The following is a 19,797-nucleotide window of genomic DNA, read 5'->3' on the forward strand; positions in this document are numbered from 1 at the left end:
CTGTTTACGATCACAGCAGCAGACCTGCTTATTTCAACAAGTTTGTCAGTGAGTGATATGTTTGGATGATATACACTAAATGGACAAAAATATTTGAAATATTTCAGACAGTGTATAAAAGAAAACAGAATTTTCCTCTCATTTTAACTGGTGCGGCTTATAGTCAGCAAATTACGGTACTTTTTGGGATCACTTTGGAAATTGTTCTTATTTTTTGTTCCAGCATGACGGAAATGAGTTCACTTACAGATTTACCACATTTGTCCAAATAATGATTACACCCCTCAAATTCTCAAGCAGAGGTCACTTAAGATTTTAAAATAAACGCATGCAACAATTTTAATAGAAATAACGGGGAAACATACATTAATATATTTACAACAGGAACCACATTGCTTTAGAGTCACAATAACAAGCAAAAGAGACTTGGCTGCAATTTGGAGATGGAACACACAAAAAATTAAAAGCAGAAATAAAATCCTATTTACCAAACAGCTTAATCACACCTACTTTTTATGGGCTTTGCAGTAATAAAACACAAGCTAAGCTGAGAACGGCTAAAATGTGCAAGCGGTGGGGACAATGAGTGTGTTTCACTCAAAGTCCCTGTTGACCAGGACTAGTGGGGCCACCAGCGTCCACACATAGAGAGCGATGCAGATCCAGCTAGAGGAGATCTTCACCCACACAGCGGGCCATTTGCTCGTCATGGCTTCGTAGTTGGAGTCAGGGCTGCAGGGAGAACACAATATACTGTCGAGTGAAATAGGTCTGAATTGGGTTTTGCAATATTCCAATTCCAATAGTCTTTTACTTGGTTTTCATTAGCTACAATAACCTTGATCTGAATCTGTTTCTGTGAGTTTGTGAGTCCTAGCCAATCCAGCTACTTACCTGTACCAATTAGTGAGAGTCATCATGATGTAGAGTGAAGCCAAGAACAGCATGAAATGGAAGAAGGAATAAGAATAGGTGACTCCGTCCTTCTCATTGTCCACAGCCCGGTTGGCCCCATCGCCCTCCTCAAAGTTGTCACCCTGAGGTCCGTCTTCGATCAGAGCGGACTCATCACTCGTGAGAGTCAGTTTGTTCACCTGGGCGTTGGATGAGTTGCGAATACTGCAGGACGAAAGAGAGACAAGGACAGTCTACACAAAGAGACGAGGGGTGTGTCCATTTTAAGAGCTGAACTGCTTGCTCCCTCACCTGGAGTATAGGACACACATGAGGAAGAGGATCAATCCCACAAGGCCCTGGGCGTCCCACCACTGGACTGCATGGTCCTCAGTTGCAGGGGTGGTGGTGTTCAACCCAATGATACCGAGAAGGCTCGGGTTGCACTTTCTATCTGTGAAACCAGAATTGGACATTGGTTTGAAAAATAGAGAAACATGACTGAAACTTGCTCATATTTATTTGTTTAATTAAATTTTTACAAATTACATTTATTGTAACAGCCCTGATAGTTATCATACAAATTATGCTCCAGCTCTTACCAGGCTCATTGGTCATTGCAGACCAGGTCAAGTACATAGTGTACAGAGTCACCAGAGAGGATTGCAGCAGGCCAGAGCGGGGTTGGGACTCCTTCAGTCACACACACAAAACAAAGATTAGCAACAAAAAAAAAGTAATTTTTATCATGTATCTGTATATCCTGTCAAAATGTGTGTGTGGGGGGGCTACCTGGATCTGAGGCAGGACGGAAATAACAGACACCCCAAGGCAGAGCAACATGTTGATGCTGACAAAGACCTTGTTCTCAGTGCATCCATCAGTGTGGGTGTAATAGATGTAGAAAAGGATAACGGCCACCAGGGACAACACGTAGTTCAGAGCAGTGGCAGACAGCAGGGCTGCAAACATAAGCAAAGATCAATCTAAGAGCCTGATTTTTTTTTTTTTTGTCTCAACTACATCATAACTATGAAATGTTAAATTAAGTCTTTCTGTTTGTTTGAGGTCCATACCTGCATACCAGCAGCGTGAATTACCCTCCTCCATCTTCTCGACCCAGGACTCGTTCCAGGAATGGGCAAAGTCAATGAGCAAAACCAACTGGATGAGGATAAAGCAGAATGCACCCGCCATACCGATGTAGAACCACACTGCAGGAAAAAGAAAAAGTTCGGAAGAGGTTATTACAATCATTCCTGCAAGACTGGTTTCCCAGAACTTGTCATACAAATTTGCCAGATCCACTCAGAGATAAATCTACTCAAAACTGTGGATAGAGCACAAACAGGTCAAATTACCGGTTGTAAAGGAACCCTCTGCGATAAAGAAAGCTCCAACGGTGATAGCAGCAGCTGCTGCAAACTTGAAGAACCAAAACCTGCAAAACAAAATTACAGAATTCCTCCAAATATTCAATATACTATTATACACAATACAAATGTTGTTCTAATAAACTTGGTTTCCCCAATGCATTTCAATGGGCATCAATTAAAACACAGACTTCCACTACATGCTTATTTTTCTCTGTCTGGTCTTACCCATTATGCAGTGCAGCTCGGGGGTCTTTGCTGCTCTTGACTTTGACCATTAGCAGAGAAAAGAGAAGGAAAAACATGGCCATGCCGAAACAAACGCGGTACACAGCCTTGTAGCCAACCAGCACGTCACAGTTCACATGACCCTTCATGCCAGGGATGGATGAACCCGTTCCTCCCTCACAAAATCCTGGAATCTAAAAGAAAGCACGAACAATCATTACATCGTATTGTGAATCGTATTGTCATTACAACTGCAAGTTATAATTGAGTCAGTATTTTCTGCTGCTGGTTGCGCTTGAAGGATCAATTTTAACGGTTTATCACGTGTTTTTTTTTTTCTAGAAGAACACGCATTACCTTCTTCAAATGCTCCTCCATGCCAGGCATCAGCATGATGCAAGCAATTCCCACTCCCAGCAGAAGGAAGAAGGCGTATATGAGGCGAGTCACCGTTGAGTTATTTCCACTAGGACAGCAGCGACACAGCAGACAGGGGGCGCTGCCGCACAGACACGGGATCTGGAGAAAATAGGTTATTAAATGAGAAAATAGGTTATTAAAGCAAATAGTACGTCACGATATGGCTATAAATCGCTTGTCATGGTGGCGAGTAGGCCTCAATATAGTCTAATGTCAGACCGTTAATAAAATGTTGCAGACTTGTTTACATGGCCGCTGTGTCGCAATGGCTAACCTCGTATCAGCTTGCTTTGTTGACATCATTGCCGATGCGTGTTTAGCGTTTACGACACACGACAAAATTAACAAATTGAAGAAAATTCAAACAGACCGCTTGTTATGTACGAACACAAACACTACAGGCTCCCCGGTTGTCGTTACATTCATCGTTTGTTTCGGTTTTGTATTTCATGAACAGACCCGGTTGTCGTTACATTCATCGTTTGTTTCGGTTTTGTATTTCATGAACAGAAGACGCGACTAAAAACATCTTGTCTTAAAATATAATTTCAACTTTACATTCGATACGTAACCAAAGTCACCACATTGTAAGCTATAACGACCTGCGTCACTGTAAAAATCACACGGCCTTTGCTTTTCTTACTGCACAGTCATGCCACCAAATGAGAACTGGAAATAAACTACTAATAAATACTGACACGCAAAATAATGTTATTTAAATGTATCATTTATCAATGTATTACGTACCCAGCTCGCCATGGAGCACAAGCCCAGAACGGCTCCCATGATGGTCGATGTTTACTCTTTTCAACTCGGATTCGGAATGGCCGCGAGTCTCTAAATAGAAGATGGATGATTTTAACGTACGGTCGTTACTCTTCTTCACTGCTTTGTGTCGTTTCACGAATGCGTACATATATGGTACTGCCCCCTACAGGACTACATTCGCACTCTTTAGAGTTGGAGTGACGTTACCTCCTTGGGGTCAGACGTTTTTCTTTCTCCATGAATGCGTTTTTAAATACACTATAAATTAATATAATAAACAAATAAATGTATTTAAATCTATTTAGATTTTTTTTATTTGAACATATGTATGACTTATATTTTAAATGCATATGTATGCGTTGTGTGTTTACATTCAGTGTTCAACCTCCACTGTAAATAAACAAAAAAAACGTATTTACTGTACGGTACAAAGTTTTATTTCCATTTCCGTCTGTAAATACTTAAGACCTCAAGCAATGGATAATGACCATGTAGTTCTGTTTGAGCAGATGGCTTTTCTGTAAAATGTACAAAATAATTAAATCAAACACATACAGAAACAGAAACACTGTTCAGCCACGCTCATCAAGCATGAAGAGTATGATTTTCAAAGAACTAAAAAGAAAGATAACAATACTGTTACAACTATGTACATAATAATTTACATTCACCACTGTAGAGGCTAAGTCTTTAGTTAATAACATTCAGTCTCTTTCAGGTACACGTTCAGTTGTGTACGATGATTTGTCAAAGGGATTTGAAGCTTCCTCTCCTTTAGTATGGCCCATAGAAGAACACCGGGTTCATGCAGGAATTGATCATCCAGTTTTACCCGCTCACAACTGTGGGCCAAAACATATGTACGTTTGCATCCCACATATCCACCAGTACTCTCCAACAGTCAACAATATTTTAGGAGAGTATTTTTACTCTCCTAAATTACACGTAAAGTAGGTTCCTCCCCTGACTCAGGGCTCAAGCTGGTGTACGCTACAGTTGGCTCTAAAACTCGATGACTGGACTGGAGGGGGTCTGTAGGACGATTGTTGCCTGTGTTCCTAAACTGCTTGTAGACTCGAGGGTCTTGAACCACATAGGTGGATGCAGACGAATAAACCACCAGTCCCAAAATAATCAAGAAGAATGACATCAAATAGAGACAAGAAAACTGCAACACACAAGAAAAACATTGTTTTAGAAAAATAACCTTATTATAAATATGTATTTTGAACATGACTATCTACTGAGGTTGAGGTACCGTATTTTCCGCACTATAAGGCGCACCTAAAAACCTCAAATTTTCTCAAAAGCCGACAGTGAGCCTTATAATCCGGTGCGCCTTATATATGGACGAATATTGAGCCACTACAGCAGGCGTGTCCAAAGTCCGGCCCGCGGGCCAACTGTATATATCTTATATATGGACAAAGTTTTAAAATGGGCCATTCATTGAAGGTGCGCCTTATAATCCGGTGCGCCTTATAGTGCAGAAAATACGGTAATCAGAAAATATTTATGGTCACCCTAAAGAAATAACACCCTAAGAATTTTAATACAAGAAAATGTAACCATTTTTACCTCGTAATGAAAGAGGAAGAGGCCACACAAGAGACTGTACAGGTCAGCTGTGAGCAGAGAGAGATTTATCGAGGCAGCACTCGTCCTCTTCATTACCACTGGCATGAAGCTGTACAGGATGAACATGAAGGTACTGAAGCCCACATAGAGAAGACCTGTGACACAAACAGCAATTTGTTTCCCATTACATTTACTTGCAGACATTTGAAACTCCAACGGAGGTAAATATACAAAACTTGCCAATCTGCCAGTCCCAGGGAACCTTCAGCAGCTCCTTGTGTTCCATAATGGCCCTGCAACTCAACAGACAAACTTCTGAGGACTGATGTCATACATATATTATGTGCATCAGAATTTGTGGAGCAGAATTTCTGCCTCCTAATTTCATCTTCAGAAATGAAATGCGTACCGTATTTTCCACACTATAAGGCGCATCGGATTATATGGCGCACCTTCAATGAATGGCTCATTTTAAAACTTTGTCCATAGATAAAGCGCACTGGATTATAAGGCGCATAGAATAAATAACTCAACGTTACTCAAACGTTAATGCAATCACAATATAGTAACACTCGAAATAGTGAAAACAATAACAATATACCAATAACTCAACGTTGCTCAAACGTTAATATCACACAACAAACAAAATAAACACGTAAAGCTTACTTTAATAAGTTAGTCCTCATCCACGAATCCATATTGGTCCATATATAAGGTGCACCAGATTATAAGGCGCACTGTTGGCTTTTGAGAAAATTTGAGGTTTTTAGGTGCGCCTTATAGTGCGGAAAATACGGTACATATGGTTGGAATAATTTTCAGATTTACCTTTTAAACACAGATTTATTTATTACTCACAGTTGGATGCCACTGAAAAATGACCCAAAGAGACCCATCATGCCCAGGAACTCCACACGGCTCAGGTTCTTCACTATGTACTCCTCACAGACGTTGGAGATCCCATACAAAGTTGCTCCACCCAAAACTAACATATCACCAAACAACTTTTGTTCCCCTAAACAATAGAGTATGAAGAAAAGACATGAAAACTTATTTTATCCTTATGGAAAAACATAATAACTGACAAAGTCAAAGAAAAGTGTCCACTGTGTTTGTGAGTGCGCTCACCGAAGCCCTTCTGCCGGCCAAGTAGGATGTCAGCCCCAACCATGCACCCAAAACCCAGAAGACACAGTAATGTGCCTACAATGTGGACGGCCTTGTATCTCACCAATAGAAAGAACCACGACAGCAGTAGGACCACTGGGAGGACAAAGCAGTCTATCAGCTGAGAGGAGGAGAGAGAACAAAAATGAGATATAGCATTGCTGAAATAATAAATCAAAGATTTTGCACTATATTGTATCTCGATCTGGATGGGTGTAATAAACTTCATTAGGACCACATAATACAGCTAAAGTGTTTCCCCCCCCCTTAACGGCTACTTAAAAACCTCTCCAAGAAACACTGCACTTCTTATCACACAGTTATAAATCACATTGTCACCAAATGGATGCTCCTCCAAAGACAATGAGAAGATTATTGAATTTTTCTACTTGGAAATCTGAGTCAGTAAGGTCAGCAAATGCCACATCAATATGATTCCTACAGTCAGCAAATACAAATACCTGTACACTGGATAGCGTGGTGTATTGGTAAGCTTTGAGTATCAGGTAGTTGGCCTCGATGTCAATCAAACCTAAAATCATGTACTTCCACCAGCGCTGTTTCAAAATGGCCAGCAAGTTACCTTCACCTGGTGAGACGGAGACATACACAAAGATGTGTAAGCTGTTTTCATTTATTTTCCATATTCTTTTTTTTTTTTGTGGTGGTTATAGGAAGGTGTTCCAATACTGGGATAAGGGTCTGCATTGTTCTGTGCGTACCTTGCCTAACTGCCAGCGTGGTGGTATAGACCAGAAACAACAAGATGTAGTTGAGAAAGCCCTGGAACACTGGTGTGTTGGCATGGAAGTCATCAGCCAGGTACTTGCTAGTCAGGCTAATGGCACAAATTAACAAGGACAGGACCTGACCCAAGGCCAATGTCACAAATAGATCTCTGCAAGAAACAGGAGACAAATTGATAATGTTTGAGTCCTGTGTCAAGATGCATATCATAAATTTGTATTACCGCACCAACTAAAATTAGGGCAAAATCTCATTTTGTTTACATATAAACTGCACCGGACTATAAGCCGCAGGTATTTTAATGATTAATTATTATTTGTAAGAGAATAACCACAAAGAGGATTGTCAGGAAAAAGATGATTATTTGCCTTTTATTAACAATGTTTATTGACAGAGATGAAGGAGCTCTGCAAACATACAAAAATCTCAGCGACGTCCATAATAAATTTAATATGCAGGGAAAACTAGCAACACACAACTAATTATAAATAATATGGGACCACTTACAAAGGTAAAGTTGGCAATGCGATATGACCTCCACGTAGACAACATGATCCGGAAGAAAAATACTGAAAAGGGTGACGCAACAGGATGACATCAAAAAGAGCCCAGTGCCCTCTAGTGGCCGGAAGAAACCTCTACAGTAGATGCAGCAGCTCTATTTTCTTTGTTAAGAGCCAAATCGACTATGCATTTTTTTGTCCCCCATAATGAGGGTTTGTGGAGTCACTGGGGGCTCAGTGTCTTGTCAGTATGGGCAATTTAGAGTGCCGTCCATATTTTAGGAATGTGACTGTAAGATAGAGTATGACAAAAACTCATGCAAGCATGCAGAAAAAAATATATAAGAACGTGAACTACATATTGGAAGGATGCCTCGTGATTAAATTAGGTTACTGTTTTGCTCTAAGCACAAAATGTATACGAATAATATAATCTCTGCACACTCTAAATAAATTTGTGCGTATTCCAAGTCACTTATTCTAAGACTTTTCCACCTTAGGTATAAATAATAATTCATGTTAGGAGGTTTCGATTTTTGTCTCCAATGAAATGACTTGACACACACTCAATGCCACGGGCCTGTTATGCTGATCTCAAACTTGCAGCCTGTCCAACCGCCTGAAGACAGACAAGATCGTCCAGGGACAAAAGAGCAGATGGTAAGAAAGTGGAGGGGAGTTGTGTTGCGTGTAGTCGTGCACGCGTGGGTTCACGAGGATGCTGAGCTTGTGTCCAGAAACAAGTTTGCATGTCATTAAATGAATGAGACAGTGGCTGTTTTTTTAAACAATCAAAAAGGTGCAGGTTGACGACCCGAACAAAACATGTGCAAACGTGTGCGTGAAATATATTTGAATATCACGCGTATATGCATACACGCGCGTGACGTGTACGCAACGTGTTTTTGTTAACATCTGTTGCACAAGCTGAATATTTTTGCAGGAAAACGACATGACAGGTGATGTTACAGGTTGAAACAAAAGGAGCGTCCGCAGTGATAAGCGGCCACTGTCAACGTGAAGTGGATGTGAAACGATGCTAGCGCGGGCACGCCATACCTGCTCAAGACCTTCCTGATCCGCTGATATACGGTCGGTGCCGGGGTCCCCGTGCCCCTGGGAAGGCTCTCCACAGTGGACACGACGGAAATCATCGTAGCGAGGGGAGAGATCAGCACATTACCGCTTCGTGGAGGATGGAAGAAGACGGGCAGTGGCCTCAAGAAGAAAGGAGGAGGAGGAAAAAGAGCCTCCTATGATCAGAGTTGCAGGTTGAAGAGCTCAGACGATGTCCAGGTAGACCACACCGGCTTCTAGGTTTCTAAGTGCCTCCTTTGAAACCGCAAAACGAGAGCCAGGACCTATGTGGACAGTAGAAGAAATTTACCACTAGGGGTGCCCTTGTACTCGGTAGCGCCTGGAAGATAGCTGTAACCGCCCCTGTCAAAAAAAAAAAAGAAGAATGCAATACAGTATTTATTAATTTGTTATTGAGCATTTCTGACTGTGGTGCTATGCATATTTTGAAATCACAGAATACTCACCGAATATTCACATTAGATTTTTTTTTAATATTGGTATGTATATTGTCAGCATCTTCTGTAGGATTTTTTTTAGGATTTACAAAAAGTCTTTTTTTTTTAATGCATTTCAATGGGCAACCATTTGACTCTGATTTCCACTATGTGCACATTTTTGTCCATAGTTAAAATGATATTTTTGTTATAGAGCTGAAGTGTCATTATGGGTCAAGCAAAAGCACACAAGCAATACAAAAAGAAAAACAGTGCATTTCTTTATTTCAGAGGTCTGGTCAGTCAAGGTGAAGCCTTAAGTAAAAATTGCTTGAACCATACTTTAACACAATGACCTAGAGCATGAACACACAGAGCCACATGAACTTCTTCAATTGACACAATGAATCACTCTATCCCTTAGCACCACTTCCTCTCATGTTTTGAATAATTTCCCTCTAAAATTAAGCTGGATTTCAACAGCGTGGCACAAAGCCTGGTTTCATATTCTGTTTCTGCAAAATGAAGTCCTCGGTGACAAACAGCAGCTGGAGATTGAATTCCAGCAGTGAGAGAGACACAGAGGACAGACAGTCCTCTCATCATGTTACGTGCCACAGAGGGCTATTTTCTCTTGGCTCAAAGAACATGCTGCAGAGGCCCTGGAATTTCAGTTTATTGTAGTAGCTGGTGGCAGGAAGTGAGCGATCGACTCTGACTCCTGGCTTTGTTCACTGTTGCATCAATCCAGGAGAAGCCCAGAATGTGGGACACAGGGGGTTCAAGTCATGACGGAGGCATGAGAGGTCACAGTCTTACTCAAGCCTCCTTGTCTTGAAAGTGTGAACCCCTGAACTTGTCTTTTGTGATGAATTTGAGACCGGCCTGTACGTCACTGGCCCATGCGCTGCTGACATTCACCATAACGTTGTAGGGCATCCCATAAGTCCTCATAAGAGATGTTTCGGTGCGACGGCAGGGAGCTGAAAAAGGCGGATACTTAGAATCCAAGAAGAATATATGCAGTAAAAGTATTTGCAATACAATATGGAATTACTGTGGATTTTACTTAAATACTAGAAACATGTCCATCAATTGGCTTTACATACAAATTAAGTTAAAATATCAGAATACAACGCTAAAATGGGCAAAGTGTGGAGACAATTGATTGGATTTGTGAGTTATAATAAATATTTGATGGATGCATAGTTTAATGAAAAAAAAAAAAAAAAATGTCTTACATGAATTCTGTGAGTCTGATGTGCCAGGGCAGGAAGCCCAAAGTGCTGTTGACAGGACCAAACTTCACCACCAACTCTGGATCTGGAATATTCTTTGACTCTGGGAAATCAACATAGGGGGGCTTGTCATACTATATGTTGGGTTATGTTATTCATAAAATTAAAATCTAATGATAAGAAGTCTCACGCTGTGTATATCATAAATAAAAACAATACTGTGCTTTGCAAATCATTATTCTATATTAAATTGTATACAATACCAAGAATAATGTTCAAACAGATGAATGTTGTTGTTTTTCTCTCCAAAATTCTCTCATTTTGAATATGAATGTTAGTTTTCATGGAAAACACAAAAGTGACCCCAAACATTTGAACGACAGTGTATTTATGAATTTTTTTGGGTGCGGGGGCAACACAAGCGTATGTTGAATATTGAATGTATGATATGACACTAGTTATACGATATGAAGCAGTTTATGAAAAGGAATTCCTTTAAGGTTATAAATAAAAATATTACCTCTGAGCAGTGCATCTAGCATAGAGACGGTGATATCTTTAGAGCTCCTCTCTTTGTTTTCCACAGAACGACAGAGTTGCTGTGCAGCTTGAACAATACTCTGCTTCCCATCTTCTGGTGCCAACACCTTCACTATTGGCTTGCATGAGAGCACTGAAAACACACACAAACATTTTCCACTTGAATTGATGTGATTGTCTTTTACCAAAGGTTATTCAGGGCATAAAAAAGCATGCAGACTGAATAAAGCTTCCGATACCACCTTTGACCTCTTATTTTCATTGATTTAACTTTCCCCCAGAATATGTGGGGTAATAAAAGATTGTGTACACCATTGCGTAATGCAGTGTGTCATCACCAAGGGACTGGAGCAGGGACTTACCATTATTATGTTGTTTGTCGGTGCAATCGCTCAGGAACTCCACATTGTATTTGGAGCCCTCTGTTCCGAGGAGATGCTGTTGTTGTGTCAAAATCACCTCGAGTAGACGGTAGTTATTCTTCCTGAGTATACCTGGCAAAAAAAAAAAAAAAAAGTGTCAATATTTGTTCTTTCAAGTGATTTTTTGATTTCAAGCAAGGCTACAAATCTCAGAACCTTTTTATTTTTGTTTGAAAACATTCCGTAATAGACCGTCTGTCAACATTTATGGTATTTGATCAAGAGGTTGATATTTTTATAATGACTTCAAGTTATTTCAAATTAATTAAAGATATTTAAGTTCATGTTCTGTCATCTATTTTAAGAGATGTTTTACGTTTTTGCCATTGTATCTTTTCAGTACTGGTATCCATCCACATGAATTTAGAATGGTAATTTTTTGTTTGTGTCGAATTTATGACAACATTTGGTGATAAGAAATGCTTAAGAGGGAGTTTAGTGTCAACAATTGGTCAGCCACACATCACATCAGTAGCTCTTTAGGAGATACATTTACATAATAGTACACATTAAGTGTAAGTTGTTTACCGTGGTTATCATAGATGCTGACATAGGATATACCAACAGCCATACACCACACAACTACGTTGGCAATGTCCGTGTAGCTGGGCTCCTCTTCAGCTACTAACAGGCCGATGTGGCTCGGCAACTTCTCCAAAGACCTGCCGTCAGTCAGCCACCGGTGCCGGCTATTAGAAGTGCAGTTTCCGTTACCAGCAGTCCCATTCGCGTCGGGGTTATGATTTAACTTCCTCCGATGGTCCTGGAAGCCAGCCATGGCCATTGGAAGTAGCAATGTGGCCATCGCCCGCTCCCACAACAGCCCCTTCCAGTTCCGAAGCCGCACACGGAACCAGGAGACGAGTGCTCTGTTGCTGTGAAGAAGGAACAGCAAGAGCCGCCAGAATAGGCTGTACAACAGCGCCATTAATATCCTTTACTAATTCTAAAATTGCTAAGGATATTATAAGTCTATTTTGTCTACGTAAATTACTGGTTGACAAATCACTGCCGATGTCACCCCCCTGCCGCCATCTTGCTTTCTCGCTGTCAACCTCTGACCTCTGAACCCTCAGCGTGTGACACGTAATCCGCGGATTGGTTGAGACGCACGTGACGTCATTTACAAAAAAGGGGCCGTATTTTCGACACATTCAATTTTCTGACCGCCGATTTTATTCGTCTCGTATCAATCAAGGAAATACAATATGAAACGAAGAAGACCAGTGACGCACTCATCGTAGTGTTATTTGCTTTAACCGGTTAAATATTAGAATGGGTTGAAAATAAAAAAAAACTGTATTCCAAAAATATAATAATGGCGTCAAGAGCATTAAAGCGAACCGGAATTTCTCCTGAGTTATGCGAACAACTTAAACGACATAAAATAGAAAACTGTCAGGTACGTTTCATTTGACCCATTCTCTTGTAATGCTATTTCTTTGTAGTAATAGTAGTAATACTAGTATGATGTGCATTAATGAAAACTTACATATCTCACTCAGGATCTGTTGACACACACTGCTTTTGAAGTGATGTATGCTGCAGGATTGAGTTACCAGAAAACTTTGGAGTTGTTGCAGACCGTGAGCAAGGTCATTGCTCCCCCACTCACCACGGTGAGTGCAAAAGAACCCCCAGTTTATATTAGTTACCAATAAGAGAGTGTTTTGGCACTCACACTCTTGGGTATTGATACAATTGCACTCACAAATCAACAGACTTTCTCCAAATATGAGGGAATGTCTTTATTAATCTCAGTTTAAAGCAAATGGACTCTACATGAGGAGCTATCGTGTATGGAATCATCACCCGATTCATAATCCCTAATGATATCGATGGTTACAAACTACACTCATGGTAACAGTGAGCACATTGAACAAAACAAAATTAATACTGTTGTGATACTTTAAAACTTTTTTTCTGACAGGTCTGGGAGATTTGGAAACGTCGTTCCGATTCTTGCTTCTCGACTTCAATACCTCCTCTGGACAAAGTGCTTCGAGGAGGTCTTCCATGTGGAACCATTGCAGAGGTGCACCAAAGAAATAAACAGTAGATAAATAAAATCTGCAGATCAAACAAATAAGAGTAAATAGAAAACAAATACTGTAGATGCTGATTACGATACTCTTTGCAGGTAACAGGACCATCTGGCTGTGGGAAAACTCAATTTTGTTTGATGCTGAGCGTTGTGGCTACTCTGCCTAAGGAACTGGGTGGCTTGGACCGCAGTGTCATCTACATTGACACAGAGTCTGCGTTCTCTGCTGAAAGGTTACATATTGAGTCAGCTGACAAAGGAGTTAGCATGACAACTTATCTAGTGATCAAATTTACTGTGTTTGGTCTAAGGCTGGTGGAGATTGCACAGAATAAGTTCCCAGACTACTTCAGCTCTAAGGAGAAAGTCCTGCAGATGGCAGGTAGGGTCCACATCTTCAGGGAGATGACCTGCCAGGATGTCCTCTGTAGGTACGTCATACCAGAGTGACTTTTATTTTGACAAGTGAAACCATTCTCAACGTTGTTATTCATGTCAGTAGATTAAAAAAAAATCACGAGTTTCTTATTACGATCCAATCGATTAATCTCATTATAATTCCCCCAACAGGAAATTCAATTTACAGTGCTGTATATTTTGTGTTGCACAAAACACGGAGATTTACAGAATATCACATTCCAAACGCATCTATTTTAATTGCCAGACTGGAGAGATTGGAGGAGATCATCATCTCAACCAGAGCGGGCTTGATAATCCTCGATTCAGTCGCTTCAGTGGTTAGAAAGGAATTTGACACAACGTTACCTGGCAACCTGGTGCACCGTAGCAACCTGCTGGGAAAAGAAGCTTCCATCCTCAAATATTTGGCCCATCAGTTTAACATACCCGTAAGTACTACACATTGTTCTGCAATGGTAACGGGGTGAGTTTTTATTTTATTTTTTTTCTAACAATGCATGTCAGTGATCCATCACATTTTTATCACAATCTCTGCAAATGTAATACCATATAATAACCACTAGATGTCAGTAGGGTTTTGCAATAGCATTAGTCCTAAATGCAATACAATTACATAATTTTCTGAGTTGGTCCTCAGGCAAAATGAGTAAATATTCATATCGCCCAACAGCTGCTGTTCTGAGAATGAGCTACCAAAGCTTTTTATGAATAAATCAATAAAGATCCATTTATGGAAAGCTGTGATGAATTGAATTATATTCAACAATATGACATATTTGACCACTTTTAATAGATTTTGGAATTTGTTTTCTTTCCCCAGGTAGTCCTAACTAACCAGATCACAACTCACATAGGGCATCAAGGTGAGTGCTGAGCAGGAACAGCAGGAACATTTTTTAAAGTATTTTCCTTCTATTTTGTCAGGAGGACATTTATTTATTTATAAACCCAACCAATTTATCAACATTTCACACTAAATAAACTAATTCAAGAGGCAATGTGCATTTATTTGCCTTTTTCAGCTAATGAAGGGGATTCAGGCTTTGTGACAGCAGCTTTGGGAAACACATGGAGTCACATTGTCAACACACGTTTTATCATTCAATATCTTGATGGATTTAAGAGACAGGTGGGATTCTAAATTATAATCCTATACCTTTGCTAATTAATTTTTCATTCTATGAGACCGTATTTCTATCCAGTTATTGGTCGCCAAGTCACCTGTGGCTCCCTTTGCTGTGTTGAACTACACAATCGAGAAGGAAGGAATCTGTATCAATGGTGATTTTTTTTTTTTTTTTTTTTTCTGTGCTTGACAGCGTTTTCGACTGCTGATATGCAATTTGTTCACTGTGTTGTAGGAAATGATGAGACATTTTATGAAGGAACTGATCCCAGCCTCCAGGCTATCAGAGTGAGAACTGCGATCAACTTCGATACAACCTGAGTGGATGCTCCAAGTCCAGTAAAAGTTATGACCACAGTTATAATGCAATAGTCGTCTCGCCAATCACTGATATGAAAAAAATGTCCTCTATGGAAAGAAATTGAGGATGAAGGAAGGAGATTGACTGGTTATGGTCAGGACAAAACAACTCATGGTGCTCAGATCATTAACAGGCTTCGACAGGCTGTTACTATGGTGCCCATTCCCATGACTTCAGCTCCCATGGTGGGGGTGGGGGGCCTTCAGGGTTTGTCAATTAGGTAACAATGGAGTCATTTGTGACCCTTCCTTCTTGTTTGTCTGGCTGCATATTTCTTTTGACCATTTGGAGGCACATACACTTTTCATTCAAGGGTGTTGTGTAGCTCATTCAAATAAAATGTCAATTAAAACTTGGTGTGCCTAATATTGTGATTCATTTAAATGATCAGTACATTGAGGGTCAGCCAATGTTTGTATTATCAGGACAACCTTTGAACGTTCACAAACACACTCGTACGTCCAATATAAACAAATTTTTATTGGTTTTAACTGCAATCTGTCATCACAAAATAAACCATTAAAGACACTACTGTAGTGAACAGCAGCAGCTGAATTCCAATGCTGTTAACCTCTTACCTACAGGAATACATTTTAGGTTTTTAGCATTCATACCATAAAAATAGGAAGGCACGAAAATTGGGAAACCTGGAATGTATTTTTTTTTTAGGCACTTCATGGGAAAGAGTGGTCAAAAATAACCTTTACATCATCATCTACATCATCATTATCGAGACAAAAAGTGCTAGTACGTCTGTGCGGGAGTGAGGAGGAAAAAAAAGGCAAGCTTGTTTTACTCTCAATATTAGCTGAGATGTTTCTCTAATCACCTGACTGACTCCGAGATGCATCACATGACATAAATCCCGATTCAAAATGACTGATATGAGGACAGGATTGTTGCAAAACCAGTCTACATTCTAGAGGCTTAGAACACTAAGCAGCATTTGCCAATGCAGGTGGTGAAGTAAACTGGACTCATTTAAAATAAAATAAAAATTCTCTAGCATTGGTCACTTTACCGTCTATACAACCTCTGTTAGCAAATGTATAAGATATTGTTCTCGATTGTAGATTCATGTCAAGAGGCACAAGAATGTTTTCCCAAATATTTAGTGCAAACTTCCAACTGTGGTAATAGAGCCTGAACACCACCTGCACAATGTGCTCATGACTGAGACATTTGTGCCTTCAGACTGCTCAAAAAAAAAAAAAAAAAAATCCACCTGGAGTCCAACACATGGGAGGAGCAAGAGATAAATAAATAAAAATGCTACACTTTGCTTTCAATTGAGATTAATTTTCCAAAACAAAGTAGAACAAAACCAAATGTCATTGCAGTGTAATATATTACTGTAGAAAAAAAGAAAAAAAAGAAAATTGGTTTCACAATCTTACGATTATGGAAGATCATAATTTAACAAAAGAAAATATATACTATTATTCCGTCAACAGATAAATACAACGTAAAAATGCTTAAGATCAGAAATAAATAGAAATTGTTAAATAAGCAGTGACAACCAAAGCCTATACGCTTAGGGCTTTATGGAATAAACTAGACAATAATAATAATAATGATACTAATATAAATATACAATAGATATGAACATGGGGAATCAACCAAAGCACTTGGGCTGACAAAGACATCGACTAAGACAGGGTCTCTCTGTCTCCTCAATGAATGAGAGACCATAAGCGATTGCTCAAAATGTAGGAATGAGACTTCAATGAAAACTAAGAGGCTGTACCTTCTGCTTACCATGACACGCCCACCTCTTATAGACATCACGGGGGCTCAGTGATCAAAAAATTCATCAAAACATAAGCCATGGCAACTACTAGTGACGCAAGTATCAAATCAAATTCCTCGGAAATCGACGTAAATGATGCTCGATGGTAGTCATTCACGATACATCTACAGGATTGCAGCCTCAGCATTTGTTTTTAAAGAAACAAGGTTTGGTGAGGAGGATTGTTGGCTTGAACAGACACACACACACAAAGAAAGAAACAATATAATCTCCACTGATGTCCTCTTGTTCACTAAGCTGATCCTCATAAATTAAACACTGAGCTTTAAGAGGGAGGTTTAAAAAGTCGTGGCAACAGGCAATGGCTGCCTGGAGAATGGCAACACTGCAACACATGCAGCTCACACGCTGCCCTCGCTCATTACTGCTGCTTCCAATGCAGAGTGTGCGTTTTACTGCTTTATAATCGGAGCTACATTCCACAATGGTTCACATTCATTTCAACATGGCACCAGCCGGGGGGGCATTGCGCATGGACACGATACTGGGTTAGTAATTGTTCATTTTGTTAAATCGATTCAATTGAAAGGGGTACAAAAAAGGTGAAATTGTCAAAAGGCATCTGATTTTGTGATCCCAGTCGTTCTGTAAACAGAGCTGTGAAGTGAGGGGAGGAGGAGGAGAGCGGTCTTCCTCTTTTCACTCCATAAAGAAATCATCTTAATCATCAGAAACAGAGAGCCTGCTGAAGATGGGAAGCCGGCGGGATGCATCCAGGAGGGTGGACTCGGAATCACTCTGACTGCCAAGACTGCTCTGGTAACCCTCCTGGTCAGACAAAGAGCTGAGAGGGCTAGAAGGGCCCTCTGAGGCTGGCTGGAAAAAGCAAGGGATGGTGGGGGAGAGTGGGGCTGGAAGCTGAGGCTCGCAGGCAGAAGGGGGCCCCCAACTGGGGCCAAACAGGCTGCTAATCTCTTGCCTTGAGTCGGTGAACGGATTGCTGGACCACTCGGTCAGGTCTTCCGTGGAGCGAGTGGGAGGCGGGGTGACCGAGGTGGGGCTATCTTGTGAGCTGCTGGAGCTGGGGAAGCCCGCGAAGCTGAAACTGTGCTGGAGGCGAGGGCCCCCCATTTTGTTGAAGGCCGGGAATGCCGGGGGCCCACGGCGTTCCTCAGGGTTGTGGATGAAGTGGCAGCGCGGGCCGTAAGGACAGAATCCAATGGTGTGAAAAGTACGACACAGATCAGTCTTGTACTTGGGGTGGCGGGTCAGGCTACGCAGCTCGTGCATGCCGTGGGCAAACTGGCACTTGTCTCCATATTTGCAGGAGCCGTTCTCCTCAAAGGGCCGGCACAACTCTGTCTTGTAACGGCTTGAATTGACATGGCTGCCAGCGCCGGCACACACCTGGTTGTAGTTCAACATCTTGGTCTGGGAGCGGAATGCCAAGATGGGGAAACAAGAGATTAGAAATGGCAGCATAGACAAGGGCCTGACTTCCTGGTCACTGCATGACATCTGTGTTTGTTGTTGCAGGACTGACAGTCAACAAATAGTATTCGTTGGGGCTCCAGGCTGCCTCTTAATGGTTGCGTAAAGTATCAGACAGCATGAGTCAATACTTCCTCCACTTACACAAATCCGACCGGTAGATTTATTGTTTGTTTATTTGTCAATTAAATGCAAACCCAATTCTATTTAAGTTGGGGCGTTGCGTTATAAATAATAGTGATTTGCAAATCATGTTCAACCTATTTTGCATTGAATACATGCCAAAGAAAAAATCATTAATATCCCAATTGATTAGCTTAATTATTTTTTTTAGCAAATAAACCACTTTGAATTTTATAGCCCGAGAAAGTTGGGTTTGTGTTTGAGGGTAACATTTTTTTTTTTTTAATTAAAAAAATTAGCGGGAAAAATCCGTATAAATATCAACGAATTAAGGTGATAAATCACAATCAAAATATCACCTTCGAAGTGACAAAAAAAATGCAATTTATGCTCAAATCGTAGTGGCCATAAATAAATTGGCAATGTTACCTCGCCCACTATTGATGAGACTACAAATGACAGCAAAAAATGAATTGTTACGTCACACTAGCGTTGTTTAAACAGCTGGACACTGGCAGTCAATTAACTTGCAACACTTGTGACTCGTTTTAGTTTCTCGGCCATAATGTTAATAAAGTTGAACTTTGCACGACACTGACGAAAAAATATTTAGCGCCAAAAACATTGTTCATGTCATCTGATGTGATATTGCAAACTTTGCGTAAAGATTACACACTGAAGCGACCAGCAGATATTAATGGTTGTGCTTACCTTATTTTGGAAACGTAAAGCGTAACCGCGTGTAAAAAAATTTTTTGTCCGTTTTGAAACCGGACTTTCATTCTAGTTGACAGCAAAGTGTCAATGCTAACGTTAGCATGTTTGTTCTAAACTCGATGCGCGCATAGCTTTCATTTACCTTGTCGGAAAATTCACTGTCGAAAAGAGGAGAAATGCTGGCCGTTGTCATCTTAGGAGATGTTTACGAGGAGGTGGTGGTTATTTGTAAAAGTCCAGGTTTGTGTGCTGGCTTCCCCGCAGACAGCCCCTTTCCTGAAGCAGCCGCGCTGCGCAGTTCCTTTTCAGCAGGCAGCTACCGTGGCGGCGGCCTTCCGGCTGCGACGCTGCACGCAGCAGCCCGGGAGGAAAT

At 40.7% G+C, this 19,797-nt stretch overlaps 5 protein-coding genes across 6 annotated transcripts; 1 reads left to right on the forward strand and 4 right to left on the reverse strand.

The window, feature by feature from the left end:
• Positions 1–188: 188 nt before the first annotated feature.
• LOC119118456 (serine incorporator 1-like) lies at positions 189–3,815 on the reverse strand. The gene is made up of 10 exons (XM_037245527.1): positions 3,663–3,815; positions 2,853–3,014; positions 2,496–2,689; positions 2,256–2,335; positions 1,971–2,108; positions 1,687–1,856; positions 1,497–1,587; positions 1,207–1,348; positions 895–1,119; positions 189–732 (listed from the first exon to the last, which is right to left on the reverse strand). Exons 1-10 carry the CDS (start codon positions 3,699–3,701, stop codon positions 594–596), a joined length of 1,380 nt encoding a protein of 459 aa, XP_037101422.1. The 5' UTR covers positions 3,702–3,815; the 3' UTR covers positions 189–593.
• A 282-nt stretch (positions 3,816–4,097) lies between these two features.
• Positions 4,098–9,093, reverse strand: slc35f1 (solute carrier family 35 member F1). The gene is made up of 8 exons (XM_037245528.1): positions 8,738–9,093; positions 7,151–7,326; positions 6,890–7,017; positions 6,390–6,549; positions 6,120–6,276; positions 5,502–5,554; positions 5,262–5,416; positions 4,098–4,851 (listed from the first exon to the last, which is right to left on the reverse strand). The coding sequence occupies exons 1-8, from the start codon at positions 8,830–8,832 to the stop codon at positions 4,618–4,620; spliced, it is 1,158 nt and encodes a 385-aa protein (XP_037101423.1). The 5' UTR covers positions 8,833–9,093; the 3' UTR covers positions 4,098–4,617.
• A 359-nt stretch (positions 9,094–9,452) lies between these two features.
• On the reverse strand, positions 9,453–12,448 carry nus1 (NUS1 dehydrodolichyl diphosphate synthase subunit). The gene is made up of 5 exons (XM_037245531.1): positions 11,921–12,448; positions 11,333–11,464; positions 10,951–11,103; positions 10,434–10,533; positions 9,453–10,175 (listed from the first exon to the last, which is right to left on the reverse strand). The coding sequence occupies exons 1-5, from the start codon at positions 12,318–12,320 to the stop codon at positions 10,085–10,087; spliced, it is 876 nt and encodes a 291-aa protein (XP_037101426.1). The 5' UTR covers positions 12,321–12,448; the 3' UTR covers positions 9,453–10,084.
• Positions 12,449–12,526: 78 nt separating this feature from the next.
• On the forward strand, positions 12,527–15,698 carry rad51b (RAD51 paralog B). Of its 2 annotated transcripts, none has more exons than XM_037245529.1 (10): positions 12,527–12,794; positions 12,898–13,011; positions 13,323–13,427; positions 13,533–13,669; positions 13,748–13,867; positions 14,101–14,284; positions 14,677–14,721; positions 14,869–14,985; positions 15,059–15,137; positions 15,218–15,698. In XM_037245529.1, the coding sequence occupies exons 1-10, from the start codon at positions 12,711–12,713 to the stop codon at positions 15,301–15,303; spliced, it is 1,071 nt and encodes a 356-aa protein (XP_037101424.1). In that variant the 5' UTR covers positions 12,527–12,710; the 3' UTR covers positions 15,304–15,698. The 2 variants fall into 2 exon arrangements, with proteins under 2 accessions (XP_037101424.1, XP_037101425.1); XM_037245530.1 differs by having other exon boundaries at positions 14,677–14,719; positions 14,879–14,985.
• A 105-nt stretch (positions 15,699–15,803) lies between these two features.
• Positions 15,804–19,769, reverse strand: zfp36l1b (zinc finger protein 36, C3H type-like 1b). The gene is made up of 2 exons (XM_037244921.1): positions 19,567–19,769; positions 15,804–18,524 (listed from the first exon to the last, which is right to left on the reverse strand). The coding sequence occupies exons 1-2, from the start codon at positions 19,615–19,617 to the stop codon at positions 17,814–17,816; spliced, it is 762 nt and encodes a 253-aa protein (XP_037100816.1). The 5' UTR covers positions 19,618–19,769; the 3' UTR covers positions 15,804–17,813.
• Positions 19,770–19,797: the final 28 nt, after the last annotated feature.

Source organism: Syngnathus acus, chromosome 24, assembly GCF_901709675.1.
Source record: "Syngnathus acus chromosome 24, fSynAcu1.2, whole genome shotgun sequence".
Classification (NCBI taxonomy): Eukaryota; Metazoa; Chordata; class Actinopteri; order Syngnathiformes; family Syngnathidae; genus Syngnathus; species Syngnathus acus.

Coding starts and splice junctions, on each gene's coding strand:
- LOC119118456 (XM_037245527.1), bottom strand. CDS start 3,701: ATGGGAGCCGTTCTGGGCTTGTGCTCCATGGCGAGCTGG. Junction 2,336..2,495: donor CGAGCTGCACTGCATAATGG/GTAAGACCAGAC, acceptor TTTGTTTTGCAG/GTTTTGGTTCTTCAAGTTTG. Junction 2,109..2,255: donor AGAGGGTTCCTTTACAACCG/GTAATTTGACCT, acceptor TTTTTCCTGCAG/TGTGGTTCTACATCGGTATG.
- slc35f1 (XM_037245528.1), bottom strand. CDS start 8,832: ATGATTTCCGTCGTGTCCACTGTGGAGAGCCTTCCCAGGGGCACGGGG. Junction 6,277..6,389: donor TGGCCGGCAGAAGGGCTTCG/GTGAGCGCACTC, acceptor TCTATTGTTTAG/GGGAACAAAAGTTGTTTGGT. Junction 5,417..5,501: donor TCCCTGGGACTGGCAGATTG/GCAAGTTTTGTA, acceptor TTTGTGTCACAG/GTCTTCTCTATGTGGGCTTC.
- nus1 (XM_037245531.1), bottom strand. CDS start 12,320: ATGGCGCTGTTGTACAGCCTATTCTGGCGGCTCTTGCTGTTCCTTCTT. Junction 11,104..11,332: donor CGACAAACAACATAATAATG/GTAAGTCCCTGC, acceptor GTGTGTTTTCAG/TGCTCTCATGCAAGCCAATA. Junction 10,534..10,950: donor GCTAGATGCACTGCTCAGAG/GTAATATTTTTA, acceptor TTGATTTCCCAG/AGTCAAAGAATATTCCAGAT.
- rad51b (XM_037245529.1), top strand. CDS start 12,711: ATGGCGTCAAGAGCATTAAAGCGAACCGGAATTTCTCCTGAGTTATGC. Junction 12,795..12,897: donor ATAAAATAGAAAACTGTCAG/GTACGTTTCATT, acceptor TATCTCACTCAG/GATCTGTTGACACACACTGC. Junction 14,722..14,868: donor CTCACATAGGGCATCAAGGT/GAGTGCTGAGCA, acceptor TGCATTTATTTG/CCTTTTTCAGCTAATGAAGG.
- zfp36l1b (XM_037244921.1), bottom strand. CDS start 19,617: ATGACAACGGCCAGCATTTCTCCTCTTTTCGACAGTGAATTTTCCGAC. Junction 18,525..19,566: donor ACAGTGAATTTTCCGACAAG/GTAAATGAAAGC, acceptor TTCCGCTCCCAG/ACCAAGATGTTGAACTACAA.